The sequence below is a fragment of the Diabrotica undecimpunctata genome, chromosome 9, assembly GCF_040954645.1.
Source record: "Diabrotica undecimpunctata isolate CICGRU chromosome 9, icDiaUnde3, whole genome shotgun sequence".
Classification (NCBI taxonomy): Eukaryota; Metazoa; Arthropoda; class Insecta; order Coleoptera; family Chrysomelidae; genus Diabrotica; species Diabrotica undecimpunctata.
Window position 1 is genome coordinate 132,740,035 of NC_092811.1, and position 20,442 is coordinate 132,760,476.

Consider the following 20,442-nt stretch of genomic DNA (forward strand, 5'->3'; position numbering starts at 1 on the left):
ATTCTGGCGTTGCTTGCTTGTATTGTAATGGCCTGTATTCTCTCTCAAAGTCGAAAGAATGCTGGATTAAATGTCAGGAGTGCCAATCCAGGTGTCACCCTGAATGCGCTGGGGTCGATAAAAAAATGTAAGATGTTTTATTGTGATTTATGTTCTTAATTGTTTTAATGTGTGTTACTTTTTTATTTGTTGTATTATTGTTCTCTTTGAATAAAATGCGAAAATTCCGCTAAAACATTTTTTTTCTATTAACTGTGCAGCTATGCCATCATAGGCAAGGAATGTGCCTATGATGACACACTTGACATTTCTGATATTTCAATTTTTTAATATAAAAATCCATATTCCCTTTGACCTTTATATATCTAGCTTAATTGGTACATTCAACTGAACTAGAAAAAAATTGTAACAAATATAATCATGTATTTTAATAAAAAAAAATCGAGAGGTGAAGATAGGTATGCTATCATAGGCATACTTCCCCTACATGCCATTTTTACGGCTTACATTAACTAACCATCTAATTCTATATTTTCTATATAAAAAGCAACACTTTTCAAATAATAGTAATGATTTTCATATATTCAGATACTCTTGTTGTTCTTCTGTGTTTAATATATGTGTAAAACATCTCGTCTACTTTTTTAAAGATAAAATAAACTGGCAAAAATCCATTACTATTCATGTATATGTTAATACAGTCATTTATGAAGATGTTATCACCGTTTCAGTACATCACTATTAATCAAGATATCCAGATTTTGTGCCATTGATAATTACCGAAGAACTTCTTTCTCTATTTATAGTCTCGGGCTAATAATTTATCATCCTAATTTTCTGTAACGCTTTTTATGTACGCCCATAAAAAAGCTCACAACAATAAATGGTTTCGAAGGTGAACGCTACATGTAATTATGTGGACGGTTAAAACATGCAACGGTCTTAAGAAATATTACTATAGCACCCCACATCCGATGTTACCAGTCTGGATGTCGTCGTAAAAATCTAAGTGTTTTCCCGCCAGTGTCGCAGAATTAGAAAAAAAATTATCACTTAAAATTCATAGATTCAGTTAAAGTATATTTTGTTGTAGAAAAAATCACTATTTCATTATATAAAACAGTAATCTACAAGAAATACTTAAAAAGCTTAAAGAGGTTCGTCTAGATAAAACAGCTTTCAAAACTGAGATGAAAGTGTTAAAAAATAAAAATAACCTGTAACAAGAATTTGCAGTATCAAAGAAAAACATATGAGAATTAGAAAGAAAAGTAGAATGTTTGGAAAAAGAAAATAAAAAAAAATAGTTATGACAGGCTTAAAAATAGATACATACACCTGACGAAAAAAGATTAAAAAATGACATGAGTAATTTCTTCAAAAAGCATTTAAGAAAAACTATAAAAATGGACCAAGCAATAAAAATAGTAGAAAAACCGTATAATAAACATGACTGATATGATGAAAAGTATTCTGGAAGATCTGTGGCAAACCCTATAAAGACGGGAAACTACCTAGATAGATCATGTATTGATTCACACCAAATCATCATCATCTAACCTCTAATGTTCAGTGATCAACATAGGCCTCTCACATGCTTTCCACGTAGTCCAATTTTTTTGAATTGAGTGCTTCTTATCTCTCAATAAAAAATTACATCTCAAAATGTTTGTTTCATATATATATATATATATATATATATATATATATATATATATATATATATATATATATATATATATATATATATATATATATATGAAACAGTAGAATAAGGAAATAATATTCTGTATAAACGTTGAAAAGCTAAGCTAACTTTCAAAAGCCAATTTCTACTTGATTTTTGCCAGGCATTATTTTTTACGGACCCGGGCCTCAACCCTTAAATGCGAAAAGTTTGAAATTTTGGGGTATAAAAAATCGTAAAACTGGCTTTTATTATCCTAATAACTAATGAAAAAGTTTATACACACGATATAATCATAGCACTTTATCACGATAAAATATCCAACATTAATATTTAAAGATATTATATATATATATATATATATATATATATATATATATATATATATATATATATATATATATATATATATATATATATATACATATATAATATAGTATATATAACGACCCTAAAAATACACTTCTTTGGTAGATAACTATCGGGAAAGCGTCTGGTAAAGGATTGACTCAAGATGGTATAAGCCAGTTTGGTGAAAAACTTTATTCGAAATGTGAAATTTTCGGTGATAGGCTGTCACATTCATCAGCACCTAAATGGAAAACCTAGTTAGTATAAGTAGTGGAAGTAAGCACCTAAAACTTACATTGAAAATGTTCAGTTAGTCCTTTTAGCGAACATTGTCATAAAATATGTTAAAAAATAATTTAAAATTTTATATAAAAACATTACAACATAAAAGGGTATTTTTACAAATACAACACAAAAACATCTAAAAACAACCAAAAACTACCACTTCTTGTCAAAGGAACCTCAAAAAGAAGAAGTAGAATAGAAGAATTCTTCTTTTCTTTTCTTTTGTTGAAAATCTTGCTATCTTCTGTCAATATCTCGATGTCATATGTAACAAGGTTATGTTTATATTTACACCTCATGCAATAACATGGAACTGCCAGTTGAAACAAAGCTTTAAAAGTGCAGGTAGGTCATCTGTGTATGTTATGTTAAGTTGTCTCCATATTCCAGTCTCTTACGTCTTGTCAAGTCTTGTTGAAGCATAAATGAGTAAATACAACTCAAGTTTTCCGCATATTCCTTACAGTTCATAGAAGAGCTACAGTTATGGATGTAGCACATTTCTATGAAATTTCTCTTGAATTGGTTGTCAACCATTTTTTAGTACTTCAACATTGTCATAGTTGGCAATGTATTCAGTATTCTTAATATGTTGACTAAAATCTGTACTTGTAGGCTTCCTCACAACATCACTCTTGTGCAAAGCTATTCTTTTTGATAGTTTTTGGCTGGTTTGACCGACATAAACTTCCGAACAGGAACCGCATGAAATAGAATACACTACATTGAAGTTATTCAGTTTTTTACCTCTTTCTGTCAGGTGACTGAAGTATGTCCCTAATCTTTTGTACACTGAATTTGCTATCACTATGTTAAACTATCTGAAAAGGTTTGTGATCTGTGGTGATACACCCCTGATGTAAAGCAATCTCCCATAGAAAAGTTCTACTGATTCTCCTTCTAATGCTTGTCTTTGGTGTGTTTTTGCCGTTGGCATTTCTTGGAAGAGCAATTTGTTCAGCAGCATCTTAGGATAGTGATTTTTTCTAAGAATCTCATAAAGTATCTTGATGTTCTTATTGTAGTTAGAAGGTTCTCAGTTCGGCTCGCGGAGATAAGAGTACGGCCGAGGTCAGAAGGCCCTTCCTGTCGTAAGAGGCGACTAATGGGTAGGAATTGAGAGGTGGAGAGCCGTCGCTTGAGGTGTCGGGTCTGTAGAAACGCACTCGAGGCGCTTAGGCTTCACGGTCACCGGTCTACACTCCTAGTGTCCGAGACGAGACTCTCGTGGGACCACTCTACTCTCATTCCAAGAGAACCAGGTGAGGTTGAACGAGCTGGGCCTATACACACCTCTTTTTGCCTTACACCACCAATAGTGGCGTCGGTGTCTCGGCACGTACCCGCCTAGAGATTTAAGAGTGGTAGAGGAAAGATCCTCGGCGGCGACCTGTCTACGTGCGAGGTGGAAATTCCTCTGCCTGCGTCACCTGCCCGCCCGTGGGAGGGGATAACGGATGGGTGAGGTAATCGCAACACAGCTACTATGGGGGAGGTGGAGCCCGGCGATGCGTATACAACGCGCCACCTTCATTTTGGTGTAGGACTCGTAGGGGCAGTGGAGGTGCTAACGGTCGTATGCCGAAAGGTAGACCAGGGTCCTGCCAGTTTTTATAATTGGGCACAAAGCATAGCTATGTAGTTAAAGGGGTGACAAATTCTTTTTATTCTGTTTTTCAGACCTTTGATGATGTCAATCTTCCGTTCATCTGGATGATAGGAGTGAAAAGACATATCTACCTGAGAATGTTTTCTTTCTGTACCAGTCCAACCTTATTGTATTATCCTTATGTTTGGATACATTAATGTCGAGGATTGGCACCATATTATTTTCCTCTGTTTCGACAGTAAATTGTAGGTGATTATTGTAGGAGTTAAATACGTTAAGAGTGTAATTGATTTTGTTGCTATGTGCAGTCCCAGCTGCATATTCAAAACCCATGTAATTTAGTAGCCTACGAAATGTGGTTTTTGGAAAAGCTAGTAGGTCCTTATTATCTTTTACTCTGTTCATTATGCTGTCGACGGTTGGTGGTATGTTTTCAAAAAAAAAATCAAGGACAATTTCCCTTTTCAGAGATTTCACTCCTTCGTTATAAGTAGACTTCGGCAAATATGCATGTTGCATATTTTGCATATTGTGCATATTTTATGCAAATATTTCATATTTTGGCATATTTGTATAAAGGTTTGCATAAAGTGCATAAAAGTTTAGATTTTTATACTGTATTTGAAAATTTTTAAACATACCAATTTATTTCAATTCTTGTATAAAATTTTGTAGTCATTTTAATCAAGAAATGATCTAAGTACGTAATCTTTACAGGTACAAAACATTTACAATTTCAAAGAAGATCAATTTAAGTAGCCCTCAACATTCTTAGAAAGTCTCGGTCACTGAGGCATTCAGTTATTGGATAATCGCTAAGGGTTCGCTCATTTGCATTTTATGATCTAATCCCCAAATCTATCTACAATTTATTGTATCTTAACAGCAGGTAAACGGCTAATAGTTTTGTTCCTAATTTAGGGATTTTCCAAAATCTCCCAGTTTATTGAATTAGGTACCTAAACATTTCTAATTTGATGCTCAGATTTGTAAATAATTTTTGTTTTGATATTCAAAGCGTAAACACTCGTTGTGGGTAACAAAAAGGAAGATTGTGATTTTATAATGCCTAAAACAACCAGTGCTTCAACTTGGATTAAACCTTATAAAGAGATGTCTATGGATATGGGAAAAATCTACTGTTCAGTCTGTGGCAAAATTGTAAGTATCTAATATTTTCTATTAAATATCTAATATTTCATACATACAGGGTGTTTCCAAATGACACTTACAACGTTTGACTGTAGATACTTCTCGAAAAATTGAACAAAACGATATAGTTAATGAGGGGTCAAACTTATTTACTTTTCGAGATACAGGGTGTTAAAATTGAAAAAAAATTAAATTCTTTTAGTTAATAACAACAATAACTTTAAAACCAATAAACGTATTTACTTGAAATTTAGTACTCGTAGGTTGTTTTTAAATGAAAAATAGCTTCCTTTAGTGAGAAAAAATTGTCCATGGTACAATACAATGGTGTGTATTTAGAAAAATTTTTCACCTTTACTTTTTTTTATGAAGTCAGCTATTCTAAAACACAATTATTTTTATTGTAATTGAATTAACAAAAAAAAAATTTTTGTTGAATTTTAAAATAAGTTATATGATGTACTAATGGTTAATAACAAAAACTAATTTGTGGATTAATACTGCATTTAAAACACTTAGCGAGTGTTTTTTTTCCAAACCAGTTATTTGATTAACCAAAAACACCTTGTATATTTTTATATTTTAAAGGTTGGGTTAAAATAAAGGTTTTTATTTTTATTTATAGATAGCATGTGAGAAGAAATTTCAGATAGACCAACATGTGAGAACTGCTTCACACATTGCAAAAAAAGGAAAAATAGGAGGAAAACATCAAACTTCAATGGCTAAATGTTTCCAATCTACTTCAAAAAAATTAGATGAGCAAGAAACTTTTAATGAAGACTTGTGTCGCGCATTAGTGTCTGCAAACATACCGCTTTCAAAATTAGCAAATGTAAATTTTAGTTCGTTTCTAAAAAAATATTGCAAACTTAATGTTCCAAGTAATGTTCCAACTTTTTTTCTTCCGACAACTATTCCTTCTAATAAATTACTGCTTATTTTATCGGATGCTGCTCCTTATATGGTGAAAGCAGGAGAAAATTTAAAAATATTTTTCCCAGATTTAATACATGTTACTTGTGTAGCGCATGGATTAAACAGAGTTGCATAGGAAATACGAAAAAAGTTTCCTCTTGTAGATACCATGATATCCAGTGTCAAAAAAGTATTTCTTAAATCTCCTATAAGAATTCAACTTTATAAAGAAATGCTACCTAACATTCCTCTTCCACCACAACCTATTTTAACGCGATGGGGAACATGGTTAGAAGCAGCTAATTTTTATGCAGATCATTTTGTTAAAATAAAGAACATAATTGATACGTTAACAGATGAAAGTTCCCAATCTCTTTTGGATTCTAAACAAACTTTTCAGAGTAACTTGCTTCAACAAGAACTTTCATTTATAAAATCAAATTTTAGTTTTGTTCAAAAAACAATTACTCAGTTAGAATCACCAAAACTGTCATTGTTCGAAAGTACAGCATTAATAAAAGAATTTGCGTCATGTTGTCGGAACGTTAGAGGTAATATTGGAAAAGATATTTTAAAAAAATTTGAAGCTACTATGGAAAAAAATAAAGGTTACCATATTCTTTCTGAAGTAGTCAGTGTTCTAGCTGGAAATATTTCGGAAACAATTAATTTAGAACCAAATGTTTTGGTTAGTTTGAAAAATGCTCCCGTTACATCAGTTGATGTTGAACGAAGTTTTTCCATATATAAATATATGTACTCAGACAGAAGCCACAAGTTTTTGTTAGAAAATTTTGAACACCACTTGGTCATTTATTGTTACCATAATTCTAAATAAGTTTATTCATACTTAAAAATGATGTAGTTACTTAAAATAAATGTAAATCTTAATGAATAGTAGGAAATATTTAGTTATGTACACTTTTTTTTAAATAAAATTGTTACTATTTTACGATTTTTTTATTTATTTGTATGCATATTTTGTAAAATATTTGCATATTTTCGGGTAAACACGTGCATATTTATGCGCATATTTTCTACATTTTTATTTGCATATTTGCCGAAGTCTAGTTATAAGTATTCTCAAGTGAATTGGACTGGAAACTCGTGAAAATGTTTTTATTCGTTTTCTGTACCGGTTTCAGTTCGACTTGCTGGACTTCTTCGCGAAGGTCATAAATTTTGCGAACATTCACACCGCACATTTTCGAAACTTTTAACACAGTAATGGTCAAGCTGTCACCATTTTTTAAGTTGAAATGATATTTTAATACATTTACCACCACACATTTTATTTGCACACTTAGAGTCATACCCTGTTTGAAATTCATGACAGATACTGGCAACGGCTCCATGATGTAGGTATTTTCATCCGCTTGCGAAAATGAAATAGAACTTAGCTTTCATAGTTTTTGTCAACAAGTTTTTGGTCTAATGGCTAGTACTAAAATCGCTTCTCCAAATGACTTTATAATGATCTTTATTTCCCAAAGAATGTGTTTACGATGGAAGCAATTTAAAATTAATAAAAGATAAGCTATTGACAATGAGTTTTTGATATATTTTACCTTTTTATAGTATTTTTCTTTATGTTATTGTTTAGTTTGACAATATAACTCTCTTATTTATACATTGATAATTGAATAATGCTTTAGTTCAAATAATAATGACAGTCTTTTAAAAAAACTGTAGACAATTGTTTTTTGCGCGTATATTCCACTTTCTATGATTCTTAAATCCGGTTCTGATGCACCGCTCGGGACAAACCGGCAACGTGGTTCGCTGTTTTTCCGTAAGAAATACATCGCCTATCTTATCTGCACTGTATTCTAACTGTGGCTTTTACTATATAATATATTATAGGGGCAACCTAACTGCTGAACTGCAAAGCCAGCCGGTTTTGACAAATTATCATGGATATAATAATATATAGTGTACAATGATAAGCGCAACTGATAAAATTGTGTTTTAAAAATGGGTGTGCATCAGTCGTCTTTTTTTTTATTTTAGTTTTTGCTATCAGCAATTATACCAACTGCATTTCTATTGTAACTTATACCTACATATCACAATTTGTATCATTCGCATAGTTTTTTCGACCTCTGTCCTTGTCTCTTCGTTTCTTAAATGCAGTTTGTAGTACTTGTAGATATTTATTACACTATTATTCTTATAAATCCCGATCCTAACGTAATATTCCTTCACCCCGCCACTGACGTGTTTTGCGTGACACATAAAGGATTACGAATATATTTCTTCCTCATTGTTTTTTATCATAAGGCTAGACTGTTGTTTCGTTTTTTATCATTTAATTGGGGCTTTTTATTTCCGTCAGCTTCAAGCTGACCTTAGAACAGATTTCTAGTTGAAAAATAGAAACCGTGACATTGTTTTGCTTTTTACAACTATGTCTGCACAATGTTACATGCTAATAGTAGTAACTGCTAAATTAGAAATAATATTTGTGCACTTAAAAACGAACAATTAAATGGCCAGTTGATTTTTTAATTATTTCTTACAGTTTTTTTTATAAACTAGTGTTTTCAAGAAAAATACCTTAATAATAATGGAGAAAAGAATCGAATAAAGTAAAGAAAAGCAGTTTATGTTTGTTTCATAGACTATAGTAAAAAATGGTAAAACTTTTGATATTGTCTACATAAAAATCAAATAGAAACTTTACTTATCATCGATTATATAGGTATACCAAGAATCCACACACATTAAAGAATCTGACAGGATCAAATTGCTAATATCATTATCGAAAACCTTGTATTGCTTGTAAAGCTGATAAGGATCTATTCTAGATCTGTTCAAAGATGATCAATCAGGATCTGTTTTAGAACAGGTCTACAACAGGTGCTGATCAGCTTTGAACAGGTTTAGAACAGATATTTTTTATATTATTCTAGCTCCCGTTATACCCCATCCCACAAAAAGCGTCAATAATGAAAAGAATGAACCTTTTGACGTTCACCCATAAGAAATGACACATGGCGCATTCACCAAAAAATCGTCCTCTCTTATACTTTATTTCGCTAGAGTTGCCAAAACTATCCTTCTTTTGTAAATAATATTTATTTAATTAAAACGATTGTTTCTACTTTCCATCTCTTGTATCCGATGGGCACTTGTGGTCAGTTACGTTAGAAAACATTCATTTTAATTCATTTCTGTGAAAAAAAAATACATATACTCGTACAACCACGAATCGTGCTTGTTCTCATCGTGGCGTTGGAGCGCTTGTATCGTCCATAAAAAATACCTAGCCCTATCTTCCGTTCTTAACTTAAAACGCTCTATAAAGCCCCTTTACTTGAGCGTATCATAAAGCAACGTTCTAGAACCAATACGCAATTTCCTATAGACTTGCTATATATTTCTAGCATTATAAGACTGGTCTAAACATGGGCAAAACTTCAAGAAGACCACAAAAAAAAATAAACCAGTGCCAACTCCTTGCCAGAACTAGATTAAGAAAAACGATCAAAGAAAAGAAACCACTCGAATGTGAGCTTCAATTAAGTGATAGTACAACAAACATTTCCACACTCCATTTGCCTCTCTTTGAGGCTATTTGGGTGCAAACTTGGAAACCTCAATGGGAAATTCTGAGATAAATAGTTAGTATTAAAGAATTGTAAATTAAAATTGTAGATAAGTCATTCAAAAAATATAGCAATTAGCAAAAAAATAAACAAAATCGTTAATAAATATTAGTGTGGTTAAAAAGTTAAGCATAAACTATAAAATACAATGACATTGTTAAGCAATTCAAAAGTTAAGCATTTTAAAATGGCTACTAGAAATAAATCTATCAAACCAATGTTAGTGTATTTTGCACTCTTTTTTAATTCGCACTCTTTTTAACCTTTTTCGTGACTCCGTTTCTTGAAAAACTCTATCGGAAATTTTTAGTGTTTTGTAGTGGCTGAAAACAGTTAAACAAAGTTAGTAAGCTATTAAAAAACGATTTTATTATTGTTTACATTATTTATTTACAAAGTTAGAAATAGCGGTTTATAAAGACAAACCATTTTTATTTACATACGAGGACTGTGCGATAACTTTGTCTTATAACAAACAAAATGCAAGTAGTGTTGGTTACGCTGCTGTCTACTACTGTAATGGAAATTCTTATAGCATATCAATACCAACAAACTTCAGTATACTTACAGGCGAGGCTATAGCTATTTTGAAAGCCCTAATCTTCTTCGAAAAAAGTAGAACGATGAAGCGTTTTATCGTAACAGACTCATTAAATGCATTACCGGAATTAAAACAAATATATAACGACAACCCTATTACACAGACTATAAAAAACGAACTAGAAACATTCCGATCATTAGGAAAGAACGCGGTTTTATTTGGTTATCTTTATATACAAATATCAAAAAGTTGTGATTCAAGATGAATCACAACGAAAGAAGAAAGGTGAACCAGGATATGATTCATTATTTTGGATTCGTACCCTAGCTTACAAACTGAATGACGATTCACATGGTTTTCCCCATCGTTTCGAAATTTGTAATGGTCCAGGAGATAATATAATCTTGCCTGGTACACCAGACCTAGGAGCAACATCAAATGTTGTGGTTGGTTTATCACAAACGATTCCTAATTTCGTGCATCACATCTTGTATTTTGACAACTTCTATACTTCGCTTCCTTTTTTTAGTAGATTTACGTGCAACAAGAATTTATAGTTTAGGCACAATAAGAGATAATTAAATTTTCCATAGTTTTTAATATTTAAATATAAATACATGCTTTAATTTTTTATTTGTTGCTAATCGTATACTATCGTGTAAACTGCCGACTGATAGTGAAGGAAATAAAGAAAGTAGAGGTTTTTCCATAGAATACATGACCTCAAGTTATGGGATATGGGTTATGGGACGTAAACACTGTATTATGGAAGGATAACAAATGTGTCCGCCTGGCATTGACATTATGTTGGCATTGAACCTTTTATAAGAACCACAAAGGAGGATAACAAATGTGTCCGCCTGGCATCGACATATGTTGGTATTGAACCTTTTAAAAGAACCACTCCAAATCAACAAGAAGCAAAAGTACCTCAGTATGACAGGAAGCAAAGAAGTTGATTGTCCACAAATACGTGAATATAATGCTCACATGGGTGGAGTCGATTTGAAGGATGGAAGGGTTGATATCATATTTGAGCTAAAAGCAGACACAAACACGTTCATACTTTATAAACGTATATGTGCTAAAAAGGTAAATAATTTCAGTGACTGCTGCGAAGACTTGCTGTATCGACTGGTATCATCGATACAGCAACGCAAAGTGGAACTGTCACCCATTATAAAAAGCAAGTGTGGATGAAAGATGAAATAATCGAAATGATGGACGAAAGAAGACAGCTTAAAAATAGAAATAACTCGATAATAAATAATAACGAGTATAAACGAAAGCATAATCTGATTCGAAGAAAAATCAGGGAAGCCAAAGAGTTATGGATGCGAGCAAAATGTGAAGAACTAGAAGAATTGCAACGAAGACATGACGAATTTAACACAATGATGATGATCGAGGATCACTACCTAACTTAAGTGCAAATACAGGACCATCAATCTTAAAAGCTGAAGTGGAAAAAGCCATACACCAAGCCAAAAACAACAAAGCCAGTGGACCAGATCAAATATACAGCGAATGGCTAAAATTACTCTCAAATGACAATATAAAAGAACTACTGTACTTTTAAATCAAATATATGATAACAGTGAAATTCCATCGGACTGGTTAAAATCGATCTTTATTCCTCTACCTAAGAAACCAAACGTTAAGAAATGTAGCGATTGTAGACTCATTAGTTTAATGAGCCATGCCGTTAAAATACTGTTGCATATTCTTCTAAACCGAATTAACAACAAGTGCGAAGAAATAATTAGTCAAGAGCAGTTCGGGTTCCGGAGATGCCTTGGAACTAGAGAAGCACTATTTTCTATGCAAACACTCCTTCAACGATGTTGGGAGGTAAGAAAACCCGTATATATGTGCTTCATTGATTTCGAAAAGGCATTTGATCGCGTTCAGCATACCAGACTAATTACCGCCTTGCAGAGCATCCAACTAGATGAGAAAGACATCAAACTTATTGCCAAACTTTACTGGAACCAAACAGCCATAATTAATACCAACAACAGAGAATCAAAGGCAATCAGTATTGAACGAGGCGTAAGACAAGGCTGTATACTATCTCCCACCCTCTTTAACGTGTATTCTGAGAATTTATTTAGGGAAGCTTTAAAAGATAAAAAAGGAATTATCATAGGAGGAGAAATAATTAACAATATACGGTACGCCGATGATACTGTGATTCTAGCTGAAAACATCGACGATCCGCAGGAGCTAATCAATAGAGTTGACATGGAATGCACAAATTGGGGACTGTCGATAAATATCGATAAAACTAAATACATGGTGATCAGTAAAGTGGATATCGGCGCAACCCAACTGATATTAAACCAACAACCGGTGCAGAGAGTTCAGAGATTCAAATACCTTGGATGTTGGATTACCCAAAATCTGGATCCATCCTTGGAAATTCGATGTAGAATTGAACAGGCAAGAAACTCATTTCAAAAATTCAAGCCTCTATTATCCAATAACTCATTAAATTTGGAAATCCGTGAAAAGTTTACAAGATGTTACGTGTGGTCTGTACTTTTGTATGGATGTGAAACTTGGACTTTAAACGCCGATATCATAAATAAAATCGAGGCGTTTGAGATGTGGTTGTATCGAAGGATACTAAAAATTCCATGGACTAGCAGAACCAGAAACGAAGAAGTTCTTCGAAGAATGGGACATCAACGAACTCTATTAAATATTATTAAGAGGCGTAAACTAGAATATCTTGGACATATAATCAGAGGACCAAGATATGAGTTCCTGCGGCTAATTCTCAACGGTAAAATCGAAGGAAAGAAATGGATAGGACGGAAGAAACTCTCTTGGTTGAGGAATTTGCGGCAGTGGACAGGTTTGACAGCGGACCAATTGCTACACGTAGCACAAGACCGAGATCAGTATAACAATATTATAAGCATGGTAGTCGCCGACGTTCCGTAGGAATATGGCACTCTAAGAAGAAGAGCTGCGAAGAGGAGAGGCTTCTATCTTATCCAAAATTCCGTGAAGAGATATTATCTGGCCTTGTTTCTTTCAAGAAAAAACGGAATCTAGGTCGACCATCATCAGCTATAAATGGTGAACCTGGTTCTTCTAGTAGAATTAGGTCATCTGGTGTTGGAAAAAGAGCCGTTCATCAAGTTGCTGATGTACTTTTTGATGGTGAAAATCATTTTCCAGTTTGGGTAAATAGAAAAGGCAAGAAGAGGTGTAGGTTGTGTAAAAAATCTAATACGCAGCTTGTCTTTTTCAAATGTGACCTCCACTTATGCGGTTAAGTCGATAAAAATTGTTTTTGGGATTACCACTATAAAAAATAACATGTTCTATACTCATTTCTCTCAATAAAATTTATTATAAACATCTACCAAAGTTATTTTTTACTTATAATATTCACTATTTCTCATCTAGCACTCAATCTAGACAAGATTTTTAGTAGAGAATTTAAAAATAAGCTACTTTTGCTTATATTTTCTTAAAAAAAATATCAACTTCAACAGATACTTTTTACGATGTGGCCTGTTTCAGATTTCATATTTTCTTGAAAAGGAATCCAAAATACAATAAAATAAAAGTAAAGCTCTTTATATACATCTAAATAGTGTCATAAATCATCTGATTTAAAATTTATTTTCTCGAACCAAGAAAAGAATAACTATTATGACAATTACGATCTAATTGGTATTTTCTCACACACTGAAATGATAAAAAGCTTGTTGCAGTTTCTAAAGATTACCGCTCAAAAGGAAAGAGAGATGCGGAAACGCTAAAAAAAGTCAAGTTAATCTTGCCCTTACTCATTACAGTAATTGTTCATCATTGTGTAAAAAAAGGTCCAGGGTTTTCTTAATGAACAATTTGTTTCCGGCGCAGGCCTTGTACAGGGGTGGCATACGTGCCAAAGTTTTCATTTAATTTTATGTTTTTTTTTTTATTTTTGTTTTAAACAAAATTTTAACCATTTTATATACTGTCTTATTTTTCTCTCTATTAGCGGCGTTTTTCTTTTCATACACTTCTCCCATTTGGTTTGAGATTTTGTAGTAATAGTTTAGCAAGTAGATTTTAATTACATCATTACTACGCTTTGACTTCTACATACTACTTGGCACATTCCATTTTGTGTCTAAGATGTACAAACCAAAAACGACGACCCTGCTATGAATAAGTGAGGTAGCAAAAATACATGTGTACTCGCGTAGCATTTTCAGTTTTTCCAATATTTTCAAAATAAAATCATGAGTATTACATTGTTAAAGGATCCAGACTTTACCTAACAAGCGATGGTTTTTGATTTTTCGAAATCTATTTTGTATCCTCTCTAAATGTGATGTTGGGCTAGGTTCAAGTAATATCGAAATGTTTTACAGACATGTTTACAGAAATGTTCGTAAATAAGGTTGTGGATCCGTCGGTTTGTCTGTCGTATGTATGTACATGAACAACTGGAACAGGGTATTTCGTAGACACCATATTTTCATTGGGGATTTGGTCTTTTACGAGATTGGAAAACTTGGACAAAAAACAAAAACAAAATGCCGTCTATTGAACTGCTACATATTCACAGTTCTGCTCTACGGAATGGAAGCATGGACACTGACTGTTGCATCTATGAATCGGCTCGAAGCTTTCGAAATGTGGTGTTATAGGCGCATCTTACGTATATCCTGGGTTGACAGAGTTACTAATGTGGAGGTCCTGCGTAGAATGGGGAAAGAATGTGAAATTCTCATGACCGTCAAAACTAAAAAGTTGGAATATCTAGGACATGTAATGAGAAATCAAGAACGTTACGGCCTTCTCCAGCTGATTCTCCAAGGGAAAGTAAATGGTAAGAGAGGACCGGGAAGAAGACGCATTTCCTGGCTTCAAAATTTACGAAAGTGGTATAACACGACTACCACTGAACTGTTCCGCGCTGCAATAAACAAAGTAAAGATAGCCGTGATGATCGCCAACATCCGGAACGGATAGGCACTTTAAGAAGAAGAAGAAGGACAACTTGGAGTAAGTAAGAAAGAAGGTTTTGATATTTAGAGGAATAAGAATTCTACTGATCTTGCCAGTGACACCTTTGATAAAAGAAAAGAATTGATTTCTGATGATGTCAGATTGTTGTCGCTAAGTCTTATGGAACGGAAAACCAGAGTGTTGATAACTGAATTGAGTTAAGAGGGGTGGTGTTGTGACTGGAAGTTGAGATAACCGTTTGTATGGGTGGGTTTCCGGGACACGGAATAGAAACGACTATGAGGTGGGTATTTCTGAATAGAACATCAAAGAATGATAAAGACATTTCAGACTCAACTTGCATCATAAATTGAATACTGGATGTATTCCATTCAGGTGGGAACATCAAAGAATGGTAAAGACGTTTCAGACTCAACTTGCATCATAAATTGAATACTGGAAGTGGAAGAGGAAGAGATCTAATGTCTCTTTACCATGGAGCCAAATGACAAAGGTGTCATCAACGTACCGTAATGAGCAGGTGGGTCTGAAATTTGATAAGGATAGGGCTGTTATTTTGAAATGTTTCATCTAAATGTCAGCTATTTCAGTAGAGAAGGAGATCCGAGTGGAGCACCTTTGATTTTACCATAGAAGTGATTTTGGAATGGGTCTTAGGTGTACATTGGGCTTATGGATTTTTTGTAGGCCGTATTCTTGGAATTCGGAATAATTTTTCTCTGGGTATAAGAGATTTTTTGATGTCTAGAGGTACAGTGTATTTATTTATCATAGATTTGGACGTTTTTTCTAAATACGTGGTAGGATCGTTGGAATACATATATATATATATATATATATATATATATATATATATATATATATATATATATATATATATATATATATATATTCGGATAAATTTCCGCGGTCAGGTAAATGAAAATTACTAAACTTTTGGGAAGAACCACGTTGAGAATTTAATATTCGACGTTTAGACACTCAAATTGGAGCCATTATCAAGAGGGATAGGGTAACGTTCAAGTTCGGTGACTCGACACTGAGGAGTAGGCAGATTGAGACCTCAGTACCGTTTGACGGTTCTTGTATTTCAACAGAACACGATACTGGTACGTCAGGAGTAAGGGGAGTAGGCAGATTGAGACCCCGAACTCGAATGGAACCGTATCCTCCGTGATAATGGCTTCAAAATGGGTGCCGAAACGTCGAATATCTAATTCTCAACGCGGTTCTTCCCAAGAACTTAGTGTTAGTGGAGGGTTCTCGGTCAACAGTTGGAGAATAATAGAGAGGCTATCAGCTAAATATTTAATTATTTAAATATTTTTGTAGATGAATTCATGATATGTATAGATTTAAAGATTTATTACACGAAAGGTCTTCATTAAAATGATGAAGTAGCTAATACCCTTTCTTTTCTGTTGACCGAGAACCTTCCACTATTTTAGTGAATTACATTTATTATTGAATTCAACGGTCGTACTCCTTTTCCCGATATATAATGTTCCTGACAAAATATTAAGAATATTATTTTATTAGATTGTTGTGTTTTAAAAAATATTTTAAAAATTTTTCTGAATCCGCCCCTGTTTGAAGCTACAATATCAAAGAAACTTGAGGATGACTTTTACACAGTCTCATAATAAAACTTTAATAAGAGACTTTATCCACAACAGTTTCAATCAATATCTCAAAACTTAGAAGAATAACATTTAACGACTGTTTTCTTTTGTTACGTCAAATTTTGAAGTGATCTTTGATAATTCAAAATTTATTTTAATACTCAAAATAATTTTATGATTCGTTTTTAATTAAAAGGAATCTCGTGTAAAATGTCCAAGATTCTCCAACTCCAGTCAATTAGAGTGATAAATAAAGATATTTCTTTATTCATTTTCAATCTATTAATTTTTTCTCAGTATTTTTTTCTAAGTTTTTTTTTGTCGGATATCTTGGGTTGAGTTTTAATTTGTTTGTCATTAGTCAGGTCTCTAACCCATGGATTATTCTTTTTTTTTTCTTTTGTGGTACGTTGGTGTACGGCGGTGAAGTGTAGCCTATGAAGATGTTTGAGGAAAAGAAACTGAAGGTAGCTGAAATGAAAATATTACGGTGGATGTTGGGTAAGATGTTTGGTGGATGTGCGAATAAGTCACAAACCACAATGGCCCTCAAAACCAACAAAACGATGTCATTGATCAAATTCGCCCTGATTTATGTGCCAGAGTCATAGAACATTTGATATTTCGGATGAGAGCCGCTCATTTTCATACAAAGTGGTATCCAGAGGACCTTTAAATGAGTAAAAAAGGCCAATGATACTTTAGACTTATTCAGGTGTTTAATAAATTAAAGATTCATATTATGTATAAGTTATTGTTTTCTGGTCTCTTACAGTGCTTTATAATATCGAAATTAGGTTCTTATCAAACACGTTTCCTTTAATAATCAACTAAAAGTAACCTCAACCTATCATCATTATGTTAACTAGTTTTAAGTTCAAATAGTATCAATTAGACCGCTTTTTAAAGATACCTAGAAGGTCGAACTTTAACAAAAGAGGTGAAAAATATTGGTTGTAACAAACCAAACTCTGACGCTGCGCCTCTGGAGGGCAACATATGGCGTCTCGAGAGTCCTGTGAGATGGATCAGTGACCTGAGTGTGTGTGGTCTCACCGTTTTATATATATTTTAGTTTTACATATGTGAATACAACACAAAAACACAGTATTTGCATTATATTTAGTAAGTTAACGTTTAGCTTTTGTAAAATAAACACGATTTTACAGCTTTATCAAATTATCGTAATTTTCATTATAAAATAAACCTTAAAAACTCTGAGATTACATCATTATTAGTATAACATCGTATTATATGTTCGGCTATTCCATGTATTAATATGTTATACGGTTAAAATCCCCTTTTCAACGAAACTAATAAAGCAATTGGTAAAAGAAAGATAAGAAAGCGACATACAATGTCAGAGATAAAATAGTTAACATAAAAATGATTATTTTTAATAAATAATTAAAAATTATGTAAAGGATGAAAAATATAAGTACTTACTCTTTACTAACGTCGTAGATTGTGTAGTGGGCTGTGAAGGATTGTCTAAATACCTGAAACAAACAGCATGTCAAAAAGAATATTTATTTTGATTTAATATTATACATTGTTATAACAATTTTGCCAGAAAATAGTAGTTAAGCAATCATAGAGAACCTTTGAGATTCAATGAGATTATTACCGAATGATGAAGGATTAGTAGTAACAAGACTTCATGTATAGAAATGTCCACAGCGGCGTAAGTTGGCCTTTATTGGAGGCTATCCCCTTAGGTTTTTTTATGTCACTAAATGCATATTTCATACTTTTCACTCAATTTTAATTGGTTTGTTAGGTATATCTTATATTCATACATAAACAAAAACATTTTAACAACTTTCAGAATAGACCATCAAAGATAATCGAAATAAGATGGCTTAACGATGTAGGTAATGACCTACTCCGGTATAAGTACATGTCCATGAAGTACTTATACAGGAAAGAATATTAGAGAAGATAAGAATGAAATATTGAAAAACGATAACACCGAGGAAAGCTGGAAAAAACTCAAAAATAACACAACATAATTAACGCAGCAGCAAAATCACAAGAAAACTCCATGGTCTAGAGAGGAAGTGAAGACAAAATGTAAAGAAAAAAATAAAGTCTTTTTACAATAGAGAACACAATAAACACAACAGGCATACAACCATTATAAATGAGTCAGAAATGAAATGAATATTAGTTAGACAAATAAAAAAGAAACACTGTGAGAACTTGTCAAATCAGATGGAACACGACTTCTACGGAACACAATGAGAAATATGGAGAATGATCAGAGGACAAATAAAAGAGATAAAAGAACTAATAAAGATGAAACACATTCAGAAGGAAACATGGGGACACCACTTTCGATCCCTATTTGCTTAAGGTGGCGATAATGAACCACCAACAGCAGAAGAGACGACAAACTCCCCTCAAAAAGGGTGTACATCGTGGAAAATTACAGAGAACTTACTTTATTAAACAAAACACTAAAATTAACAACCAAAGTGTATGATCTAATCAGCATATTGCCCTTGAATATGATCTGACTATTTCGATTGATGATCTCCAGCGAATATTCGTGTAGTCAATTTGATTTTTAGACCTATCTTCAGTACTTTTTCAAGTATAAAGTCGGCATTTGTTATTTGTGATAAAAAAATCTATTAAGCGGTACCCTCTTTCGTTTCTCTGATCTATGCCCAATTTTCAATACATTATTTAGGTCGCCATTATGTTTAGTGTTGCCCATTTTTGCGTTAAAGACCGCATATTAAAGTTAGCTCTTTATTTGGAATGTTGGTAATTGTTGTTTTCCATTTTTCGTAAAATTCTTCTTCTTTTTTTTCTTCTTGTATGCAGGCTGAAAAGCCTGTTTCCTCTTTAATATTGGCCTCTTAAATTGTTTAAATTATCGCACCATCTTTTTCTTGGTCTGCCAATATTTCTTCGTCCATTTGGTGACTTATCTCGTACTATTCGTACTACCCTATCCTCTGCTATTCTACTAATGTGTTCGTTCTACTCCTGTTTCCGTTTTGTCGCCAATCCATTTATGTCTTCTATATTGCATGCTCTTCTTATGTTTTCGCTTCTCTCCCTATCCAACAGACTTTTCTCTAATATTCGTCGAAGTATTTTCATCTCTGTTATTTTTAGTAGTCGTCTCGTTTTAGGTGTATCAGGTCTTGTCTCCGCCGTGTATGTTAATATTGGTCTAATTGCTGCTTTATAGATTCTTGTCTTTGGTGTTTGTTCTTCCAGATTGTGTCATCAAGAGATCCCGTCGCTTAACTTGCTTTTAAGCTTTGTTGTCGTACTTCTTCTTCAACATCTCCGTAACTAGTTACATCTATTCCCAGATATGTAAACCTTACTTCCTGCTTTAACATTTTCCCATCAATTTCAATTTTACATCGTAGTGGGTATTTAGATGTTGTCACACATTTGGTTTTTTCTGCTGATATTATCATATTGTATTTCTTGGCTATTGTATTAAATAAATGTGTTAATCTTTGGAGCTCGTCTTCTGTCTCAGCGATTAATGCGGCATCTTCTGCATAACGTAATATTTGTATTTCTTTGTTCCCCATTCTGTAACCATGACCTTTACGTCTGGCTTGTATTATTTCGTCCATTATTATATTAAAGAAAAGTGGGCTAAACGAGTCAGCCCGTCTGACTTCGCTTTGTACTGGTATATACTGTGTTAGGTTTCC

At 33.1% G+C, this 20,442-nt stretch overlaps 1 protein-coding gene across 2 annotated transcripts in view; it reads right to left on the reverse strand.

Moving 5' to 3' along the window:
- LOC140451495 (inactive dipeptidyl peptidase 10) overlaps positions 1-20,442 on the reverse strand; it is a 348,523-nt gene that overhangs the window by 93,490 nt on the left and 234,591 nt on the right. For both annotated transcript variants that reach the window (XM_072545332.1, XM_072545331.1), the window contains 2 exons: positions 18,200-18,252; positions 9,874-9,933 (listed from right to left, as the gene is read on the reverse strand). In XM_072545332.1, the coding sequence (XP_072401433.1) occupies positions 9,874-9,933; positions 18,200-18,252 (113 nt within the window). The remainder of the gene's footprint in view (positions 1-9,873; positions 9,934-18,199; positions 18,253-20,442) is intronic.